Genomic DNA, 22,572 nt, shown 5'->3' on the forward strand with positions numbered 1-22,572 from the left:
TTTCTTTCTTTCTTTCTTTCTTTCTTTCTTTCTTTCTTTCTTTCTTTTTTGGTGAGGCAACTGGAATTAAGTGACTTGCCTAGAGTCACACAGCTAGTAAGTGTTATGTGTCTGAGGCCAGATTTTAACTCAGGTCCTCCTGAGTCCAGGGTTGGTGCTCTATCCACTGCACCACCTAGCTACCCCCATACATGGGCATTTCTGTGTATCCCAACAGTGCCTGGCTCATTTTGCTTGTTGATCAGTGGTTTCAGTCATGTGTAACTCTTTGTGACCCCATTTGGGGTTTTTTTCTGATACTGGAGTGGTTTGCCATTTCCTTCTTCATTTCATCTGACAGATGAGGAAGCTGAACTAACTAGGCTGAACTTTCCCCAAATGTACTATCTTTGAGGGAGGAAATGAATTTTGCCTTCTTGGATTACTGCAATAGCCTTCTAACCCATCTCCCTGACACTCATCTCTTCTCTCCCTCACCCGATACATGCAGATTATTTTTACTAATCAGTTCCATCATAGCATGTGTGGCTAGTGGTGCAGTGGATAGACCAGGCCAAAGGCTCATCTTCCTGAGTTCAAATCTGGCCTCAGATACTTACCACCTACACGATCCTGGGCAACTATCTGCCTCAGTTTCCTCATCTGTAAAATGAGCTGGAGAAGGAAATGGCAAACTACTCCAGTATCTTTGCCAAGAAAACCTCAAATGGGGTCATGAAGAGTCAGACACAACTGAAATGACTGAACAGCAGTGAAAGCCATCATATCATTACTACTACTCAAAAACATTCAGTGGTTCCCATTGCTTAAAATCCAGGCTTCTGAACTTGGCATTTAAAGTCCTCAAAAGTTTCAGCCTAACTTTCTAGCTTTATCCTGCCACTGTTTCCCAATATAAACCATCTGTTCTAGCCAGTCTGGGCTCCTTACTGTCCCTTAAACATTCCAGTTGTATTATTTATTAGGTGTGTTACTTTGAGTATTAACCTCTTTCGTAGATAAAGCAAGATAACTTTATTTTAAGATCCTTCAGGGTTTTTCAAGCTTTAAATCTTGTGATCATCCCAAAAGAATACTAAAAACGTTAGCTATTACAATAAAAAAAGAGAGAGTAATTAAAGGTAAACGTATGAGCAAAAAATAGATAAGACCATACCTCTATTTGTAGAAGACATAATAATTTACTTAGAAAACTCCAGAGAACCAGTGAATAAAATAACCAAAGTGATTCATAGCTTCAATAAAGTAGCCAGACACAAAGTAAATCACTAAAAACCACCAGCATCTATTCAGTACTAACAGAAACCAGGTGCAACCAATAGCGAGAGAAATTCACTGATGTGATTTGACAGAAAATATGTTTAGATCACCATCTTATACCATATATGACATATACTATAATAACTTCCAAAAAGGATAAATGACCTAAACAAAAGGTCACACCATGAAAATTAGAAGAGAAGGAAAAGAGAATTCATGATCAAACAAAGGACTGAGGAAATTACAAAAGACAAAATAGTCAATTTTTGGTAATGTAAACAATTTTAAAGCCCTAATAAAATCAATTTTACTAGAATAAAAAGAAAAACTGGGGGCAGGGGGCAGCTAGGTGGTACAGTGGATAGAGCACCGGCCCTGGAGTCAGAAGGACCTCAGTTCAAATCTGGCCTCAGACACATAACACTACTCTGGGCAAGTCACTTGACCCCAGTTGCCTCACCAAAAAAAAAAAAAAAACCCTGGAAAAGTGGCAGGGAGGGGGTGGTGGAAATCTTTGTATCTCTAGTGTCCAAGCTATATAAGGAATAGACACAAATATATAAACCATTATAGAATAGATAAATGGTCAAAATCTATAAAGAGTTTTCAAAAGTAGTACAAATGATAACGGGGAATGTTCCAAATCACGAGTCATAAGAGAAATGCATGTTTAAACAATTCTGAGGTTTTACCTCACACTTATCAAACTGACAATGGAATAATAAATGAATTTTGGAGGGTTTGGAGCTTCCCACAGATACACTAACACACTGTGGTCCAATCAAATATTCTGCAAACAACTTGGAATTATGCAACAGCAGTCATTAAATTGCCCATACCCTTTGATTCACTAATCCTACTACTGAACATATACCCTAGGAGCACAAGGGCAAAGAGGTCCCTATATACATACCATGATAGTCATAGCTGCACTTTATAGAGAGTCAAAAAAAATGGGAAGAAAGAGAAAAAGAGGGAGGGAGAGAGGGAAGAAAGGAAGAAAGAAAAAAAGAAAGGAAGGAAGGAAGGAAAGAAGAAAGAAAGAAGAAAGGAAGAGAAAGAAAGAGAAAGGAAGAAAGGAAGGAAAAAAGAAAGAAAAAAGAAAGAAGGAAGGAAAAGAAGGAAAGGAAGGAAGAAAGGAAGAAGAAAAGGAAGGAAGGAAGGAAGGAAACACTGTGGGTACCCATCAATTAAGCAATAGCTGAACAAATTGTGACTCCTGTATGTAATAGTGCATTACTGAACTGTAGTAAAGCAAGAATATGAGAAATTCAGAGAAATATGGTATGGTTTGCATGAATTGTTGCAGAACAGAGAAAACAGAACCAGAAGAACCAATATTCACAAGCACTATGATAGTGCAAATAAAAACAACATCAAAAGGCAGCCAAGTTCTGACCAAATAGAATGCTCAATTTTGTTTCCAAACAATAGATAATAAAACATATTTCCTACTTCTCAGTGAAGAGGTGGGGGACTACAGGTACAAAATATTTCACTTGTTATCAGACATGATCCTTGCAGTGGTTAGTTTTGTTTAATTACTTTTCTTCATTACAAGAGAAGGTTCTAATGGGTCAATGGGGAGTAAACTGGGAAATTACTACGAGCTAGGTGGTGCAGCATTGTACTCCAAAGTCAGGAAGACGTAAGTTCAAATTCAGCCTAAGACACTAACTAGATGTGTGACCCAGAGCAAGTCACTTAAACACTATTTACCTCAGTTTCCACATCTGTAAAATTGTATAGAATCTGTAAAATTAATAGTACCTACTTCTCAGAAGTATCTTAAGGATCAAATGAGATAATATGTGTAAAGTGCTTTGCAAACCCTGAAGGGTTCTATAAATGCTATTGTTAATCATAATAATGCCTTTAAATAAATCCTATGATCCTATGCCTTGCCCATTTCCACCTCCATGCTTTGTCTTCTGCCAATCCAAACCCTATCCATTGGCAAACTATACCTTATGAAGTTTTCCAAGACTACTCCTTCACACCATGACCTCTCTGTCCTTTGATTTTCTATACACTGTCCATAGCCCTCATCCCCATCCGTCTTATGGATAGTTGTCTCTGGAATAAGGAGCTTCAGCTCCTAATTACCAAACATGGGACTCCTGTATTCATAAGAAGCTTAGCAGTGGACTAGGTTCTAACTGGAAAGAGATCTGATCTTAAGAGAGATATAGTTGTCTAATTCCACGCTGCCCAATTCAGTCTTGGGAGAAGGGAATAGCTATGGTCCAGGGGAGCTGCTCTCTTGAGACTTCTCAAAGGACACAGAGGATTTCCAAATACAGAGTGTGAAGTGGAGAGAAAAGAAGAAGACAGCCATTTCCAGAGAGAGCCTCAGTTGAGCATAGGCTGAGATCAGACTTACCCATGACCTCGAGCTGGGCATGCATGAAGCTCTCAGCCTCATCTCGCAGGGAGCTGTGGGCCCTCAGTGGCACTGGGAGGAAGCCGTAGACCTCCTTGTTGCAGACAAACATCTGTACTTCTGCAAGCAGCAAAAACCAGAAAAGAAGTCAAAGTGTCTTTGCACTGTAACAACGCGCAAACATTCAAATACCAAGCTGATTAAAAGACCACGGTAGGTGGATGGGAAGGCAAGGGTATTTATGCAAATATGAGATTTTTCTCATTCTATGTATGACCCCTCCTTGGAGTTGAGTCCTGACTAATGTCACATGGATGACCCAAGTCTGTAATAAGACAGGGGATGCTCACCTGCTTGCTTACAGGAGAAAGCAAAGACGATGATGTCATCAAAGGACCAGGTGTAATCAGGATGTGGGGGGTAGAAGGAGAGCTCCCGGGAGGCTTCTTTCCTTAGGTCTATCAGAAAGGTGGAGTGCACCATGGGAACAGCAAAGCAGCCACGGCGATCCCGCCTCCTGATGGGTATGTACGCAGGTGTTCGCTTATAATAGCCCTGGGAGGAAAGACAACTAAGTCCCAGAGTAGAAGGGAGATATACCCAGGGAGCTCCCAAGGGAGATTCAGAGCCCTAGAAGGTGAGTCCAAGAGGATGAGGATCACACACAGCGAAGAGCTGCTTGTGTTTCTGTGCAAAAAAAGTATAAATGCAGAGAAAGCAGGAACTAGTGGGGAATCAATCAACAAGCATTTATTCATAGCTTTATTAATTTACTGATGTGCCAGGTATTGTGCTAAGTGCTAGGTATACAAAGAAAGGCAAAAACAGTTCCTGCCATCAAGGAGCTTACATTTCAGTGGAAAGCAAAAGACAAGACTGTTTGGATCTCAGGAAAGCAAAGGCAGGTCAGACAAACCCTGATATTTTTTAAATGACCAGTTCAGAAGCCAACAGAAATAGGGTCACCAAAACCCTGAATGTGGGCCCCGGAAGGTAACCTTTATGTTCCTCGAAGTTATCACCACACACATTGTATGGAAGTTGTGGTCTGCCTACCTGAGAAGTCATCCCACACCAGAAATTGGAATAGGCAGCTCTGGAGTCCAGCATGGGAGCCACGACTGTCTTATTCTCTGCAATCAGCAGGGACAGAGTGTCTGGGTTTATCAGAAGATTATCTGCATCCAGAAACTAAAAAGCAGAAAAAGCAAGCCAGGGTAGAATTCATATCACGTGACTGAGGCAGCCATCACCCACTGGCTTGTCCAAAGTTCTCAGGATATAACACCCTTCCCCCCACCCCCAGCTGTCTTCCTCCTGCCCTCCAGCCTCTCTCACACTAGCCAGCATAGCAGTCTTTAAGTCCTAGTCAACCCAGGTACTTTTTCACATGGCAAGTTTATTTAATCACATTTTATTGATAGCCTGTGTACTTACATCATCTTCATTTTCAAATACAATATTTTCCCTCCCTTCCCTACCCATTAAGCCATCTCTTATATCAAAAGATTTAAAAAGAGGGGGAAAAGGAACTCAGAAAAACTAACATTTCAACTGGTTCTGACAGTCTAGGTGATGTCATTGATAAAAAATGTCAGACAGCAGAAAGCCAAAGACCTCCTTCCAAGCAGACATCAAACCCCTAATAAGGACACCTTGAATCTGATCAACCATACGGTTATTGACTAACTGTACATAACCATCTAGCCTACATTTCTCCATTTCCTCCACAAGAATAGTATGAGAATCGTTAGCAAATGTTTCACTAAAATCTGGGCAAACTGTATCTACAGGATTCTTTTAATCTACTAGAATATCCCTGTCAAAAAAAAAAACAAAGTTAGTCTGACATGACCTGTTCATGACAAAGCTATGTTAGCTCTTTGTGATCCTGGCTCCCTTCTCTAAGCATTATTTTTTTTAAATAGACATTTCGTCCTTTTCCAATCCTGGCCTAGAAATCACTAGCTACTCTGCTTCGACCTAAGAAGAAAGCCAGCAGATACTCAGAAAATTGAAGTCCCTCATCACTGTAGTATCATGAAAGGCTTGTGATCTGTTTCCCAAACTCCTCCAGCACAAACCAGAGCCATAAAGCTATTCATATTCTTTGGTCTGGAAATTCCTCTCTTGGAGTCCACACTCCAAAATGAAAAAGAAATTTATGCAAAGACATTCCCAGCTGTGCCATTCAAAACTGAATGACAGCCAACACTCCCCTCATTCCCCTGAACAGAGTATTAGGCAAGCAGCACGTTGATGGGGTGGGAAGAGCACTGGACTAGACCTTGGTGTGCTGAAGCCTGGATTGGATGAATGCCTAGCTCCAACACATATTCTCTAGCTGTGTGAGTTGGGCAAGTACCTCCATCTCTCTGAGCCTCAATTTCTTCATCTGCAAAATAAAGATAATAATCCTTGCACTCCTGACCTTAAAGGGATCTGCAAACCTTGAAAGAGAATAGAAATGGGAGCTATTATCACTTTGACTAGGTAGCAGTGAAAAGGGACAAATGGACACTGGCAAGAAAGAAATGTGTCTAAGAAGTGACATGAAGTGTAAAAAGTAGAAGACCAAATGCCATATGCAACAGTGATCATGATTCCATTAACATCATTCCAATAAAGAGAATTGAATGTAGACTTGAATACTTATTTGCTTTTTGGTTTAGGGGTAGTTTCTCAGTTTCATATTTTTTAATGACAATTAGAGGTACTTATGAAAATGAGACAAGGTAGTTAGTGGTTGGGTACTTCAACCTAAGATTTATCTTTGTTGTTGTTCAGTGGTTTCAGTTGTGTCTGACTCTTTGTGACCCCACTGGGATTTTCTTGGCAGAGATACTGAAGTGGTTTGCTTTTTCCTTCTCTAGTTCATTTTACAGATGAGGAAACTGAGGCAGATAGTTGCCCAGGATCATGTAGCTAGTAAGTATCTGAGGCCAGATTTGAACTCAGGTCCTCCTGACTCCAGGCCTAGCGCTCTATCCACTGCGCCACCTAGCTGCCCCAAGATCTCTCTTTAGGTCACAAAACATCAGAATTGACAGGGACCTAAGGGAAAATCTAGACCAAGCTTCTCATTTTACAGAGGACTAAACTGAAACCCAACTGAGTGACATGGCTTATGCAAGGTCACATGGCTAGCCAGTAGCAGAGTTAGGACTCAAGTTCAAACTCAAACTGAAGCTGAGATGATGTCCTCAAAAAGTCTTTGCTGGGTGCTGACACTGACCACCTCAGTCAAGGGCGCTTCTGTATTTACATTCACAGGCCCTGCAAAAACTAGGGAAGTTTGCTATTTTAAGGAGCATTGGGGTGAAGATGGTGGCAGGAGCAGGTGGTGGCAATCCTTTTGCAAAAGGAAAGGAATGAATTTACCTGTTTTATAAATCTAGGTGATCACACACCAAGTCTGCTTAAAGTAAGAACTTGTGATGCCAGCTATTTCTGGTTTCTGCATCCTCCTCTCCTGCACTGTAGTCTTGCTCCTTCCCCTGTAAGACTTGTCTCTCCCAGCCCAAAGGGAGAGAAAGAAAACCCAAGGCCAGAGAAATCCTGGAACATCTATCAACTCCCCAGTGATACATCACTGATCCTTGGGACTCTGTGTGTTAAGTCAAAGCAGGCTTGGATGGTGATGGCACAAGGGGGACCTTTCTAAAAAAAAAATTTAATCTTTATTTTTTTATCAAGTGGGGCCTTTCTGATCATCATGATGATGATTTATGGAGAGGCATGGTGGCATAGTGGATACAGGCATCCTTAGAGTCAAGAAGACCAAAAGTTCAAGTTCAGCCTCTGATGTGACCTGGCTGAGTGGCCCCGGGCAAGTCACTTTAATTCTCTCTCTTAAGACTATAAATGGCAAAGCAAAGAACTGAGCAGCAGAGTGAAGGCTGAGCAGCACTGGAACAGGGAGTTTCTTCCTCTGAGAGTTCTTTATACAAATGAAATCACAGGGCCAGTCCAAAACAAACAAGCAAACAAAACCCTTGACCTTTACAAAGCAACTTCCAAAGGCAACGTGGCATAGAGTGAATGAAGACCTAGCCTCGAAGTCAAGGAGACCAGGGATTCAAGTATAGACTCAGAAGCAGCTGCGTCTGTGATCCTAGGAGAGTCCTTTCAGTTCCCCAGGCAATTCTCTAAGGCTCTCTAAGCCTCTAACCAATGAAATCACAGGGGTCAAGATGCATACTTCATGTTTACAAAGCATATTAACTGATGGAATATTACTATTTTCATTTTATGTAAAGGGAAACTGAGGTTTAGAGACTTGGGTAAGATCACACAGTATGTGTCTGAGGTGGATTTTGATCAGGTTTTGGGGACCCCAAGTTCACCACTCTCGCTGCCCTTTTTGGATCAGCATCAATTCAGCTTTAACTTGTGACATGCTACTTCCTCTTCCCTCATAAACCCAAGGGGATGGGAGGCTGAGATGGGGGGAGGAGGGGAAGAAGGGGAAGGGTAGGAAGCTGTCAGTGGCTCTTACCAGGATGTAGTCTGCCCACATATCCCGAGCTGATTTCAGGGCTGCCTGTCTGAGCTTCATCACATGCTCATAGCGAGAATTGGACCAGTGTTTGGGGCCCTCCTCATCAGGGTAGGACCTGTGGAGAGCCACAATTGCCTAAAAAGTTAGTGCCAGGGCCAGGTTGAACCCCCAGACCAGATAGCAGTCGATCACTTTGGTGGGGCCTGGAAGGGGGGAAACCCAGCTCTGTCTGGGGGCTGCCTCCACTGTTGGCCCTTCCTATCCCTGTCCCCGAATGGGTGTGTTGGCCCCCAGCAGTCCCTACAGGCTGGCTGACAGCTCAGGCCAGCCCAGGACTCCGGAGCCAGCTTCCCGCCTCCAGCACAATCCCTCCCCACTCCTCACCTCGGCTCCTCCATGGGTCGCCACTCCACATAGTGGTACAAACTCTTCACGCCCACCAGCCACTCCCGCAGCACGGCTGAGGTGTTGTCCACGTTGTGGTCCGTGGCCACCCTGCAAAGGAACAGGCACGCAGCGCTCAGGGCCGGGCCGGGCTGGGGAGGGACCCGAGACAAGGGGAGGGGGCAGGGATGGGGATCCTCACCATAGCGCGGTCCGGTCCCGCGGGTGCCGCAGCCTCTCCAGGGCCCCCAGGGTCGAGGGCAGCGCGTGGGCCGCATTCCGGGCGATGAGCGCAATGAGGACCCGCGGCGCCTGCAGGGAAGACTCGGGGCTCCAGCGCTCCTCGGGGAAGTAGGCGGCAGCTCGGCCCGGGCCCCGCAGGAGCAGCGCGGCGGCGGCGCACAGCGCAAGGCCCAGCAGGCGCGGGGCCCGGGGGCCAGAGCTCCGGCTCCGGCTCCCGGCCCAGGCTGTGCCCATGGCGAGAGAACCCTGCCTGTCCCTGACCACCACTGCCTCGCCTTTAAGCCGCCTTTCCGCCCGCCGACCGCCGCGCTCTGCGCACAGCCCAGCCCAGGCCTGCCCAGCCCAGGCCAGTCCCCGCCAGCCCCGCCACGGAGATTCCCGGGAGGCTCTCGGCCCACTCCGTGTGAACCTAGCGCCGGATCCGGCCTTAAAGAGTTGGGCCTCGTGTCCCAATCTCCCAACCGGGACCCTGCCCCGCCCCAGCACCGGTCTCTGGCCTTAAAGGGGTGGGCCCTCCTCCCCAGACCTGCCCCTTCCCCGACCGACACCGCCTGGCCACGGAGCCCAGCCTCGTAGGGATCCGCCCCTTGAGCCTAGACCTGCCGGCCTGGTGAGAGGCTCATTGTGTGTACCAGTACAGGCCCAGGGAGGACACCGGACATGTGCCCTGCATGATTGGGCCCGACAGACAGGACCCCACTACGGACAGAGCGCTGGACCGGTCCTAAGTGGCCCAGTGCCCAGGCTTCCTGCTGCACGTAACGGTTGAATCCAGCAATGCATCTGGGTGCTAGGATTGTGCCTCGCCATCCGAAATGACTTTTAAATGGGGTATTTCATTCCATCAGGAGTCACATAATGTCAGAAGAGGAGAAAGGCAGCCTCTTCACCCTCTGCAAGCACCGAACAGCACCCAGTTAGGTGGGGGAATGCTGCTGACACCAAGCCCCTGTCCCTGCACCTACTCCTCCCCTTACCATCTATGGAGCCTCGAGGGTTGGACTCCAACCCCACCCCTTCTCAGGGACTGAGTTTGGAGACCTCTCACTCTAAAACCCACTGCCACGTGTGATGAAGCTTTAGCTACTCTAACCAACTTCATGTGCTTAACTCATTGTTCCAGAGCTGAAGAGGGCCTGAGGGATATTTTGGAGCGAAGCCCTGTTTTTACAGATACAGAAACAGAGGCCCAGAGAGATTGTTATATAATAGCATTTATATAAGACTTTAATGTTTGCAAAGCATTTCACACATGTTATGTGATTTGATCCTCACAATAACCCTGGAGGTAGGGGCTATTGTTACTCCTATTTTGCAGAAGAGGAGACTGAGGCAGACAGGTTAAGTGACTTGCCCAGGTTTACACAACTAGTAAGTGTAACTTTCGTAAGGTCACACAGGTAATAAATGCTCCCAGCCCTTTATAAGGATTCAGGGGCCAGGGCCAGGAACTCAGATCACAGATCAGATTGGAATTCCATGTGCAGGTACTTTTGCTCTTTGCTGTATTGGAATGATGTCAAGGAAATGTCAAGGAGTATGTGCTTATTTTGGTCCCTGGGAAATCAATCACCAGATATTTACTGATTGATATGTTGTCTCCACCCTCCACTACCTTGTTTGTGGAGAAAGAACAGGCTAATGCTGTTTGTTCTCCATCACTATAGGAACCTGGAGAGTAGGGTCACTAGTCAATTGAAACTTTTCCTATCCAATGACTAGAAAATTTTTACATCCTCCTCCCCTTACACCTGTGATTCAGAGTAGCCATCTGCTGGGGTGAAAAACCTTCTTAAGCTGCTGCTGGTCCCTGTTCTCTCAGGCACATCTAGTTCTTCCCAACCTCTCCGAATTCATCCTTTGCTGTCCTTTTGTTCCCTCTGGTACCTCTGTTCTATGATGAACAAACTCCCTTTCATCCTAAACCCAGACCTCTTCTTACACTCTTTCCAACTTGCTGTACTCAAGGAAACTTAACATCCTCTAGGAGACGCTACATCTGTAGCCCAGTGCTGCATGCTCATCTCATCCCTGCCCCTTACACCAACCCACTGGGCCAAGAAAAGTGTGTGTCGTATTCCTTGCTCCTCACTGCTATTTCCAAGCCTTCTGCATCTATCACTTTGAAACCTCTTCTCTGTAGAGGTTTGCTCCATCTCTATCAGTGATGTTAAGATCTTTCTTGTATAGTTCTTTTGTGTATTTTTGTCACCTCTTCTTAATCTCTCCTGCTTCTGTTAAATCCCTACTAGTTTTGTCTTTCATCAGCCAATTTTCACACGAAACTTTCCCTTGATATCTCTAATTTTCTTGAAGAGATCTCTTGTCTTTCTTATTCTGAACATCAAAAAAACTAAGATCTGGGAGAGCTAGGTGGCACAGTGGATAGAGCACTGACCCTGGAATCAGGAAGACCTGAGTTTAAATCCAGCCTCAGACACTTGACACTTACTAGCTGAGTGACCCTGGGCAAGTCACTTAACTCCACTGCCTAGCAAAATTAAAAAAAAAAAGTAAAATAAAAAAAAACTAAGATCTTGGCAACTGGTCCCATTGCTTCTTGGCAAGCAGAGGCAGAAGAAATGGAAACAGTGTCAGATTTTATATTTTTGGGCTCAAAGATCATTGCAGACGGTGACTGCAGCCATGAAATTAAAAGGCACTTGCTCCTTGAAAGGAAAGCTATGGCAAATCTGGACAGCATATTTAAAAAGCAGAGACATCACCTTGCCAACAAAGGTCCACATAGTCAAAGCTATGGTTTTTCCAGCAGCAATGTATGGCTGTGAGAGTTGGACTATAAGGAAAGTTGAGTGCCCCAGAATAGGTGCTTTCGAATTGTGGTGTTGGAGAAGACTTTTAAGAGTCCCTTGGACAGCAAAGAGATCAAGTCAGTCAATACTTAAAGAAATTAATTCAGGCTATTCACTGGAAAGTTAAATACTGAAGATGAAGCTTAAATACTTTGGCCACAGTGAGAAGATGGGACTCATTGGAAAAGACGTTGTTGCTGGGAAAGGTGAAAGACCAAAGGAAAATGGAATGGTGGAAGATGAGATGGATAGATAGTATCATGGAAATACTGAACATGAACCTAGATACACTTTGAGAGTTAGTAGAAGGTCCATGAGGTCATAAAGAGTCAGACACAACTGAACAACTGAACAACAACCATCTCTATCAGGGCAACTAGGTGGTACAGTGGATAGAGTGCTGGGCCTAAAGTCAGGAAGACTCATCTTCCTAAGTTCAGATCTGACCTCAGACACTCACTAGCTATGTTACCCTGGGCAAATCACTTAACCCCATTTGCCTCAGTTCCTCATCTGTAAAATGAGCTGGAGAAGGCAATGGCAAACCAGTCTGGTATCTCTGCCAAGAAAACCCCAAATAGGGTCATAAAGAGTTGGAAATGACTGAACAACTACAATCACCCTATTCAGATTCTGTCATCCACTGGCCTCTAGGGTACTATTCTCCATTCTTTCTCAAGGATTTGTGTATGGGGGCAGCTAGGTGGCGCAGTGGATACAGCACCAGCCGTGAAGTCATGGAGGACCTGAGTTCAAATCCGGCCTCAGACCAAACACTTGACACTTACTAGCTGTGTGACCCTGGGCAAGTCACTTAACCCCAATTGCCTAAAAGAAAAAAGAATAGGATTTGCGTATGTACCTGAGACACAGTTTTCCTCATTCCAACCTCTGCTCTAATACTTGGAAATTTCAGCATAGATTTTGATGTCCTCTCCAACACCCTAGCCTCTTAGTTCATCAGTTTCAATACCTGTATGTCTTTACACCATAAAAGTAACCCACAGGGATAGTTATATCTTGGATCTCATTACTATGCTACCTCCATGATCCTGAAAGTCTGAAGTTTCTCTCTGATCACAACTTTCTGACCCTCCATCTCTCTTTCTATTGCACCTCTCCTAAACCTGTTGAGAGAACAGGTTCTCCCAATCCATCACACCTTCTTTATCCTGACAATTACCATAATCTTGACCCTATAATTGATCAGTTCAGTCTCACACTGCCCCTTGCCCCCTTCACCTGTTCCCACCCATACATTGCCCCTGATTCTGGGTTATACCCACAATCTTCTTTCTTTGCTCCTACTCACATCCTGCTTTATGCCACTGGAGGGAGTTACTTAACCATGCTAACTGTGTCCTCCTCCTGGTGTGCCCTTGATCCCCTCCCCTTTCCTCTCCTCTGGTGAAAAGCTTCCTCCTTTGCTCATGAATCTTCCCTCTCTTATCTTCAGTCTCTACCCAGATACTGGCTCCTATACTGTTTCCTACACACATAGCCAGGCCTCCCTCAGTCTTAAAAAACCTTGCTTTACCCTGCCGTCCTTTCAAACTCTTCTCTCCCTTTCAAACAAAGTCCTAGAAAATGTCTTCTCCCTGTGACTCCAGCTTATTTCTTAGCTCCTTGATACCTGGCTTCTGACTCCATCAATTCAATTGAAACTCCTCTTTCCAGAGTCATCAGTGATCTCTTGGTTGGATGGGTTTTTCTCAGTCCTTCATCCTACTTGACTTCTCTACAGTTTTTAAATCTTCTCAACCACTCCCTCCCACAGTTTTCAGGATACTTCTTTCTTCAGCTTCTTCTCTTGTCTCAGGTTCCTTTCACGGATCATCATTAACTCCCCCCAACCATGAATAGTTCCCAAAGTTTTCTCCTGGGTCTCTTCTTTCCTCTCTCAACATTCTTTTCTTTAATTTCACCAGCACCCATGGGTTTAATTATCATCTATATGCAGATAACTCCCACATCTATAAATACAATTCTGATTCTAGTTTCATATTGCCAAAGATTCACCAGACATCTCCACCTGGATGTTCCATTAATATCTCAAGGTCAACATGTCCAAAACAGAACTCATTATCTTCCCTGTCCTATGACAATAGCCCCCTTATTGCTTCGCCTGTTTCCAATCTCTCCCTTCCCACATGCTACCATAATAATCTTCCTAAGGCATAGACATGACTATGTTACTTGCAGTAAAATCATCTGGGAATCTCTATTGCTCTTAAGATAAAACACCAATTCCTCAGTCTAGCCTCTAAAGCCTTCTACAATCTGGTACTGGACTAGCTTTCTAGACTTATTTCATGCACTCTACATTCCAGCCAAATAGGCCTCATAGTTCCCTGAACTGAACATTCCATCTCTTGTTTCTAGGCAGTGACACAAGTTGTCCTCAATTCCTGGTATGTGTTCCTTCCTCACCTCCACCTCTTAGGATCCTTATTATAGGTTTCCTCTTATGCAAAGCCTTTACTCACCACCCAGTTGTTATTGTTCATCCCTCCCACTCAAATTACTTCCTATTTACTCATCTTTCTGTGTACATGGTTTATTTCCCCAGCTGAACCTAAATTCCTGGAGAACCAGAGACTTTTTGTCTTTATATTTTGAATACCTACCATAGTAACTTGCATGTGACTGTGCTTAATAATTGTTTGCTGGTAACTCAGGTGAGTTGGGCAGTTCCCAGAAGGACAGCCCTATTACATGTGTAGGAAGATAAGACTCCTGATTGGCTCTGAGCTACGTGCGAGAAACTTCATTGAGAGAAGGGGCAAATTTTGGAATGGCTAGTGGGAGCACTCTGGAGTCACAGACATGTGAGCAAAGTCAGCCCTCCCCCCACATGTACCTTGATTTCCAGCACCTACACCCCTAGAAACTGCTAATAGCAGATTTGTCTGGTGAGATCATTCTTTCTTTTTGGCTGAACTGAGATTTTATCTCATTCCTTAATTGAAGAGCCTGTTTGCTCCTGTGTATTCTATTGTCTTCCCTAATCTATGTAGACTGCACTAATTTCTGTCTTACTGCTTACTTGGATAAAAATGTTTGCCAGCTATCCCTGATTGTCTTTTGTATAACAAGTGTTTGGGGGGACGTTGCTAAGCTGGCTCTTTTACCTTCCCAACCTGAGGCAAAACTACATTCTGGGGAGGTGCTGGCTCAGAGTCCCTGGCCCTGAAGCCTTCCATGTTGACCCTTCATTGGAATTTCCTCAAAGTTTAGAGAGGCCACCAGGGCCAGGCTGAACAACTGGTGTTTGACCCACCTGACTTCCCTTCTCCTAAGGTAGTTCACAAGCTGGTGGCTGAGGTGACCCTGGGGATGATGTCCCCAGAAGGGCTTCCTTACAGTCTTGATTGGTTCAATCTTCTCCCAGGATTACCCCCACAGACATATCTGTCCCTCCGGTCATTAATCCCTGGTAGACTGTACCCCGAGGCCTCTCCGGGGGTTATCTCTTGGTTACTGGTATACCTAGGTTTTATAAGCAGGTTGGTGGTGCAGTAGATAACATGCTGGACTTGGAGTTGATGGGGTAGAAAAGAGTGCTTGAGGTAGATGCAGCAAGCAGGAAGTGAGATAGGAGATAAGATGCAGGATGTGACCAGCCAGGAAAGTGATCAAAGAAGACTATGCATTGAAGCCTTCACTGTGGATTTACCTGTGTGCTTTCACAAAGCACCCTCAATTCCAGAACAACTCTCCCACTCCCCTTTCCTGTTCTCTTTGCATATCAGTTCTGGACTACCTGATATCGCAGGCATTTTGGAGTCATGCTTGCTCCTCCCATTCTCTTATCCCCCTCCCCATATTCCATAGAATTGTATTTAAACCATACCTTGGACCTAGCAAACTGCCTTTGCCTCCTATGGGAAGCAGGGGCCCCTCTGCTCCCTTAAGGGAGCAGGGCCTGCCCTGGTGCTCTTTCTTCCTCCCACGGGGAGTACCTCAACACTGTCAGGAAGATTTGAGTTCAAATTTAGCCTCAGATACTTATTAGCTGAATGACCATGATCTGGTTAGTCTGCCTAATTTTCCTTATCTGTAAAATGGGGATAATAATAAGACCTATATCCCAGGATTGTTGTGAGGATAAAATGAGATATTTGTAAAGTGCTTTGCAACTTTAAAGCAAAATACAAATGCTAGCTTTTTAATTAGCCAATAGATTAAATAAAACACAAGTATTTTTTTTTCAAAATATGTTGTATTGAATAGGTATTTGCTATAATATGTATCATATATATCACAGATTATAGGCTTATTAAGGAAATTTTTAGAACCTATTTTCACAAAATTATAAGGAAAAACTTAATTGCCACTAGAATTAGAGTTAGGAAGCCTGATATCCTAAGCCCAGGTTCTAACACTGTGTGATTTGGACAGTCACTTAAACCTATTTTGGCCTGTTTCCTCATTGTAAGAGGAGAATTTGGACAATTCTAAGTTTTGTATGATTATATGATTCCTTTTAAATGTTAGCTTGTCTTTAGGATCCTTAGAAAAGTACTCATACATGCTAGTTTTAAATGCATAATCAGATTTTTAACAATTAAAAAAAGTTTCAATAACATAAAGATGTAGTATGATATAATACAAACAAAAATAATGATAATATCTCAAAACTGTATGCCACCTGCTCAATGTATATAACACCTGTCCAAATTATTCAACACAAAAAAACCTATTCAATTTTCCCAGAAAAAAATAAAATCATGCTTTCTTTCCTTAAAATCAAGATTGTAAAAGAGAACCCAGGACACAGAGTCACAGATCCTCCACTCCAAGAAAAGAATCAGGTTTAACTACATTTCTGAGGGGAAGGAAACCAATTGATGGATCATTGTTCTCCCAGTATAAGGGTTGCTATGACTTTAAACTCCGTATCTAATGCAGATACAGAGCCAGCCATATAATACATTTGGCGAAATGCAGTTTCTGAAGAACCTAGCAGCCCAAGGCTGTTGATTGCTAACTTTAGAATGTGGAGAGAAGAGGGACTGCAGGGGGAAGGCAGACAAGAAGTTGGAAAAGCCAAAAAGCCCAGATGTGACTGGGGAAGTTCACTTGGGGCTTTCCCAAGAAGGGAAGACAAAGAAGGAGCTCCCCCTCATGAGAATTACTTTGGAAAACAACTGAAAAAAAGCAGGCGGGGTTCCTGACTTGAGACTGAACAAAACGGTTTAGCTCAGAAAAAAAGCAGATGCCCTGTCTTTTAGCCAGCAGTATGCAAGTCAGGGAAAAGATTTTGTAAGCCCATGAACTGGGATCAAGCTGCTGTGACAAGGGCTACCAAGTTCAGATCGGGAAAATTAGTCAATGTTAGAGCAGGCAAGGACAGAGGAGGCTTAGGGTCCCTCAAAAATTTAGCTCTTGGGCAGCCAGGTGGTACAGTGGATAGAGCTCTGGCCTTGGAGTCGGGAGGACCTGAGTTCAAATCCGGCCTCAGACACTTGACACTAGCTGTGTGACCCTGGGCAAGTCACTTAACCCTGATTGCCTCACCAAAAAGCAAAAAAAAAAAAAAAATTTAGCTTTTAAGCTGTTACAAGAACCATTCAGAATCAGATCTTTATCCTAGGTTTTCAGAAATCGCTTTAGGGAATAAACATCATGAACTTTATTCATTTATGATAATATCTGAATCAACTCCCACTCCATCGCCAACTTGAGTTGTTTTAGTCAATAAACTAAAGTTATTCAAATATTTATTAAGCACCTACTATGTGCCAGGCTCTGCATTAAGCACTGAGGATACAAAAAGAGACAAAAGTCAGTCCCTGCCCTCAAGAAGCTTACAATCTAATGGGGAAGTCAACAAGCAAATATGAACAAAGCATTTATGGGATAAACAGGAAATAATCAACAGAGAGAAGACACCTGAAATAAAAAGGGGTCGGGGAAGGCTTCCTTAGAAGGTGGGATTTTTAGCTGAGACTTGAATGAAGTCAGTAGTCAGAGCAGAGGAGGGAGACAGACAGAGAAAATGCCTGGAGTAGAGACATGGAGTGTCTTTTTCACGGAACAGCCAGGTGGTCAATGCCACTGGATCAAAGAATATAAAGCAGGGAGGAAGGCATAAGAAGCCTGAAAAAGTTTCAGGGCGGGTAGGTTATGAGGGGATTTGAACACCAAATAGAGCATTTTGTATTTGATCCTAGAGGCAATAGCAAGCCATTAGGGTTTATTAAGAAGGGCAGTTGACTTGGTCAGACCTGCTGAATGGAGAATCGATTGGGACGGGGAGAAACTTAATGCAGGACGACTCATTAGCAGACTGTTTCAATAATCCAGGCATAAGATGATGAGGACTGGTATCAGAGTGCTGGTGCCCAGCTTTAGTTTGGTTCAAAACCGTATGTGCACACATGGCACATAGAAGTGAGTTTCTACATTTATTTCAGTCCCTTTGCCCTGAATAATAAAATTTCCTAAAACTGACACAAAGTCTACAGTTGATTCTCAGTCCAAGACGATTGCATACTTTGTCTCTACCACTCCTGATAACTGAGTCAAGTTGGCTTCTCCTCCTTTCCTCCCAAATTTCTCATACTATCTCCTTCTGCTACTCATTTTGGACTGCACCCAGGAGATGCACATTCTAATATCAAATATTTAACCCAGAGAGGGCTCAGGAAGGTAAATCTTCTGGAGGGAAAGAGGGACGAAGCCTACCAGAATGACCTTTGGATTAGTCACACACCCTTGCTCTTCCTGCTAAGAAAGAATTCATGGAATCACAGACTCTTAGGAGTAGAAAGGACCTTAGAAACAAATGCCAGGCATTCACCACCCAAGACTGTCCCTCAGGTTGATGATACATTCGGGGTTGCTTTGTATCGTGGAGTCAGAGAATGGATGACTGGCAAAGGGAGATTATAGCCAGAATATATTTTTATACAGTTGTGAATAAAATCTATCTTAACATAGTAATTTTGTAAATCTGTTCTACCTAGTGATTCTTATTTACATAATTTTAAATTGTAACATCTTTTAAAATACATTTTTGCTATCTCTTTTTTATAGATAACCTACATTCTTCAATGTGTCCCTCTCTTCACACTGGAGACAGTTAGATATCTCCTGTAATAAAGAATAAAGGAAAAAATGTCCAACAAAAACCAAAACATTGAGAAACTCTGGCATAACATACAGTGCTCTACAGCCACAGTCAACTCAACTTCTGAAAAGACGGTGGGGAGGTGCTTTCTCATATCTTTTTTGGGGGGACGGGGGGCCAGGTTTGGTCGTTATGATTTCACAGCCTTCAGTTTTGATTGTTTTGCTTTTTTTTCCATTGTACTATTTTAGTCAGTATGTGTGCTGTTTTCTTGACTTTGCTTACTTTATTTTGCATCTGTTTTCATCTTCCCATGCTTCTCCGTATTTATCATATTTGTCTCTTACAGAAAGCATGGTAATAATAGTCTATTACAGGCATATATCTGAACTGGCTTAGTCATTCCACAGGTTATTCACTTATCCTCCTAGTTCTTGTAAAGATCTTAAAGTTAAAGTTCTTGTAAAGTTCTTGCTCTTGTAAAGTGTCATTCTAAATATTTTGGTGTATATGAGGCCTGTCTTTTTGTCATTGACCTTTTTGTGGTATATGACAAGGGTCAAAGAGTATGGACATTTTAGCCACTGTCTTGGCATAACTGCAAACAGGCTTCCAGAATAGTTGTACCAATTCATAGCTTCAAAAGATCAGTACCGTACCTATCTTTCTGTAGCTCTTCCAACACTGACTGTTCCTATCACTGCCAGCTTGTGGAATGTGAAGTAAAACCTCAGGGTTAGGATGATTTGCATTTCTCTTATTGTTAGTTATTTGGAGCATTCTTTCATATGGTTGTTAATGGTTTATAGTTCTTTTTAAAAAAATTGTCCATATCCTTTGACCACTTATCTATTGAGGAATGGTTTTTGGTTTTATGTTTTTGTTGGTTGCCTATACAGGGTATCCCAAAATGCAGTTTTAAGCTATTAAAGTTTATTTAACAGTTTAATAGTTTAAGCTATTAAAGCTTAAAACTGCACTAAGATTCTTGGGTCATCCTGTAAAATCTTATATTCAACATATCTGATAAGGGCCTGGTAGCTAAATATATATATATATATATATATTGCAATTTTTAATTTAAGTAGTTGCCTTCATTATTATTGAGAATTTGACTCAGAATCTCATGTATACTGTCTCTGCAGGTCCCATTTTTACCTTCCTGAGATGGCCAGATGGTTCAATCTCCATTAGGAAATGTCTGCCACCTTCCCTGTCACCTGGTGGCAGCAGCCTTCACGGTGGCATAAAACAATTAATTTGGAATCCAAGAAGCTTAATTAAGAATGACCTCAAAACTGAAAATAATCTCATGACAGGTAGTATCTCATATAGGGTGGGATTCATTGAACCAGGAATGGAAAATTACTGACCTAAGGAAGGAGGGGAATATGAAAAGAAGATGATAATTTGTGCTTCAAAGGAGAAAAATGTCAGTGAGGAATATCTGAACGAAAACCACTTCCTGTCCCACTGACTGAGGGGCAGAAAAGTGAGAGGTAGTATAGTTAATGGTGATTCAAGATGGGAGTCAGGAAGTCTGACAAGGAGGCCAATCTGTTCTCTATACGTAGAAGAGCTAATGACCATCAAGGCTGTCAGTCTGTCTCAGACATGACTGAATGTTGGAAAATGAAGAGTCTGGTACCTGCAGGTAAACCCTGGGCCTTGGGCTATATACTGGTATAAGTCCCTAATACTGTCAAAGAGCTCATTTTTGTTGTGTGAAAGGACTGCCTGGCATAAATTTGAGAAGGGGAATGCTCCTTGGTAGCCTCCATATTTGCTAAGAAAGTGAAAAAGATAAAAAAATATGGAGTGAGAATGTAAACCTTAAGCTCTATTTTTTGTTTTTTGGTGAGGCGATTAGGGTTAAGTGACTTGCCCAGGGTCACACAACTAGTAAGTGTTAAGTGTCTGAGGCTGGATTTGAACTCAGGTCCTCCTGACTCCAAGGCCAGAGCTCTATTCACTGCACCACCTAGCTGCCCCAAGCTCTATTTTTTTTAAACCAATAAGCAAGCATTTATTAAGCACCTACTACTTGAAAGGTACCATATGCAATGTTTCATAGGCAAAGAAATAAAGATCCAATCTAATCTAACCAAGGAGCATTTATTAAGTACCTACTGTATGTGAAGAGATTGAGATGAGGAAGAAGAGCATTCAAGAAACAATCTAGCTAGCATACTGAGGGAAAGCCAGCTGAGGGCAGGCATTCTTTTTTGGTTTTGTCTTTGTCAGTCCGATGTTTGGCTTAGAACACAGTCTCTGGCATGTATATTCGTATTTACTGTACTCAAAGGGATCAAGGATCTCACCATTTTAGGAGTTCCCTCTAATAATAAAGCAGATAACAACCCACTCATGCCTGCCCATCTTATGCTATTCTCACCCACCTTCCAAAAGTTCACCCCTAGGGATTCACCCACCTCCCTCACTTTCTGCTAACATAGCCACTGGGGTACTTCGGCTGTCCACCTGCCATCCCTCCCTCTCACCACATCGATCAGTCAATAAACAGTTACTGAACACCTACTGTGAGGCACTGTGCTAAGCCCATCTTCTCTTCCTATCATACTGTATATTTCTTTCTTTTTTTCACATAATAGTATTTTTTTGCTAATTACATGTAAAGATAGTTTTCAACATTCATTTTTGTAAGATTTTGAGTTCTAATTTTTCTCTGTCCCTCCCTTTCCTCCCTCCTCCCCAAGACAGCAAGCGATCTGATATAGGTTATACGTATACTATCATGTTAAACATATTTCCACATTAGTCACATTGTGAAAGAAAACTTTAAGCTCTGTAAGTCAACAGAGTGACCTGGCAGCCAAAAACAAACAAACAAAAACCCCTAAAATGATACAGGATTGTATCTTAATGAGGTATAATGTCCATGACTGGGGGGTGACTCTTGGGAGAAGCACAGTATCTAAGACTAGGGAGGTCGAAGTTCCATTGTTCCCTGTCTTTATCAGATCACATCCGGAGAACTGTATTCTAGGCACCATGTTTTAGGCATAACACTAACAGTTATGGTAACAGAGGAGGGCAGCCAGGATGGCAAAGGATCTAATACCCATACCAGGGGAGGGTTGGTTGAAGGCACTGAGAATGTTTAGCTTGGAGGTGAGTCTTAGGGGGACCGTAATCATTGTCTTCAGGTATCTGAAGAGATGTTATGTGGAAAGAGGGTTACACATGTCTTATTTGGCCCCAGAAAGTTGAACCACAGAAGCTGTGGTAGAAATTACCTAGGCAGGAATCATTTTCAGTCGTGTCCAACTCTTCATGACCTCATTTGGGGTTTTCTTGGCAAAGATACTAGAGTAGTTTAACATTTCTTCCTCTAGCTCATTTTATAGATGAGGAAACTGAGGCAAACAGGGTGAAGTGGCTTATCCAGGGTCACATAGCTACTAAGTGTCTGAGGCCAGATTTGAATTCAGGAAGATGAGTCTTCCTGACTTCAGGCCTGGCACTCTATCCACTGGGGCACCTAGCTGCCCATAGGTAAATTTCAGTTCAATATAAGGAAAGACTTCCAAACAATTAGGGCTGGCCAAATCTAGGACATTGAGGATTCTCCTTCCCAAGAAATCTTCAATTGGCAATTGTATAACCACTTGTTTGCGTATAGTAGAAGAGATTTCTTTTTAAATATGGGTCAGAATCAGAATCCTTCTAGAGGCAGCTAGGTGGCACAGTGGATAGAACACTAGGTCTGGAGTCGGGAAAACTGAGTTCAAATCTTGCCTTAGACACTTACTAGTTGTGGGACACTGGGTAAGTCACTTACCCTTCATTTGCCTCAATTTCCTCATCTGAAAAATGGAGATAATTACAGTACCTACCTCACAGGGTTATTACAAGGACCAAATAAGATAAAGATAATATCTGTAAAGTGCTA

At 43.0% G+C, this 22,572-nt stretch overlaps 1 protein-coding gene across 1 annotated transcript in view; it reads right to left on the bottom strand.

The window, feature by feature from the left end:
• COLGALT1 (collagen beta(1-O)galactosyltransferase 1) overlaps positions 1 to 9,020 on the bottom strand; it is a 39,337-nt gene extending 30,317 nt beyond the window's left edge. Inside the window, exons 1-6 of the mRNA XM_027857781.1 lie at positions 8,731 to 9,020; positions 8,529 to 8,639; positions 8,142 to 8,259; positions 4,700 to 4,834; positions 3,994 to 4,198; positions 3,644 to 3,763 (exon numbers count right to left, since the gene is read on the bottom strand). Of these exons, the coding sequence (XP_027713582.1) occupies positions 3,644 to 3,763; positions 3,994 to 4,198; positions 4,700 to 4,834; positions 8,142 to 8,259; positions 8,529 to 8,639; positions 8,731 to 9,005 (964 nt within the window). The 5' untranslated portion in view covers positions 9,006 to 9,020. The remainder of the gene's footprint in view (positions 1 to 3,643; positions 3,764 to 3,993; positions 4,199 to 4,699; positions 4,835 to 8,141; positions 8,260 to 8,528; positions 8,640 to 8,730) is intronic.
• Between the last annotated feature and the right edge of the window lie 13,552 nt (positions 9,021 to 22,572).

Source organism: Vombatus ursinus, unplaced genomic scaffold (assembly GCF_900497805.2).
Source record: "Vombatus ursinus unplaced genomic scaffold, bare-nosed wombat genome assembly UNPS02012319.1, whole genome shotgun sequence".
NCBI lineage: Eukaryota > Metazoa > Chordata > Mammalia > Diprotodontia > Vombatidae > Vombatus > Vombatus ursinus.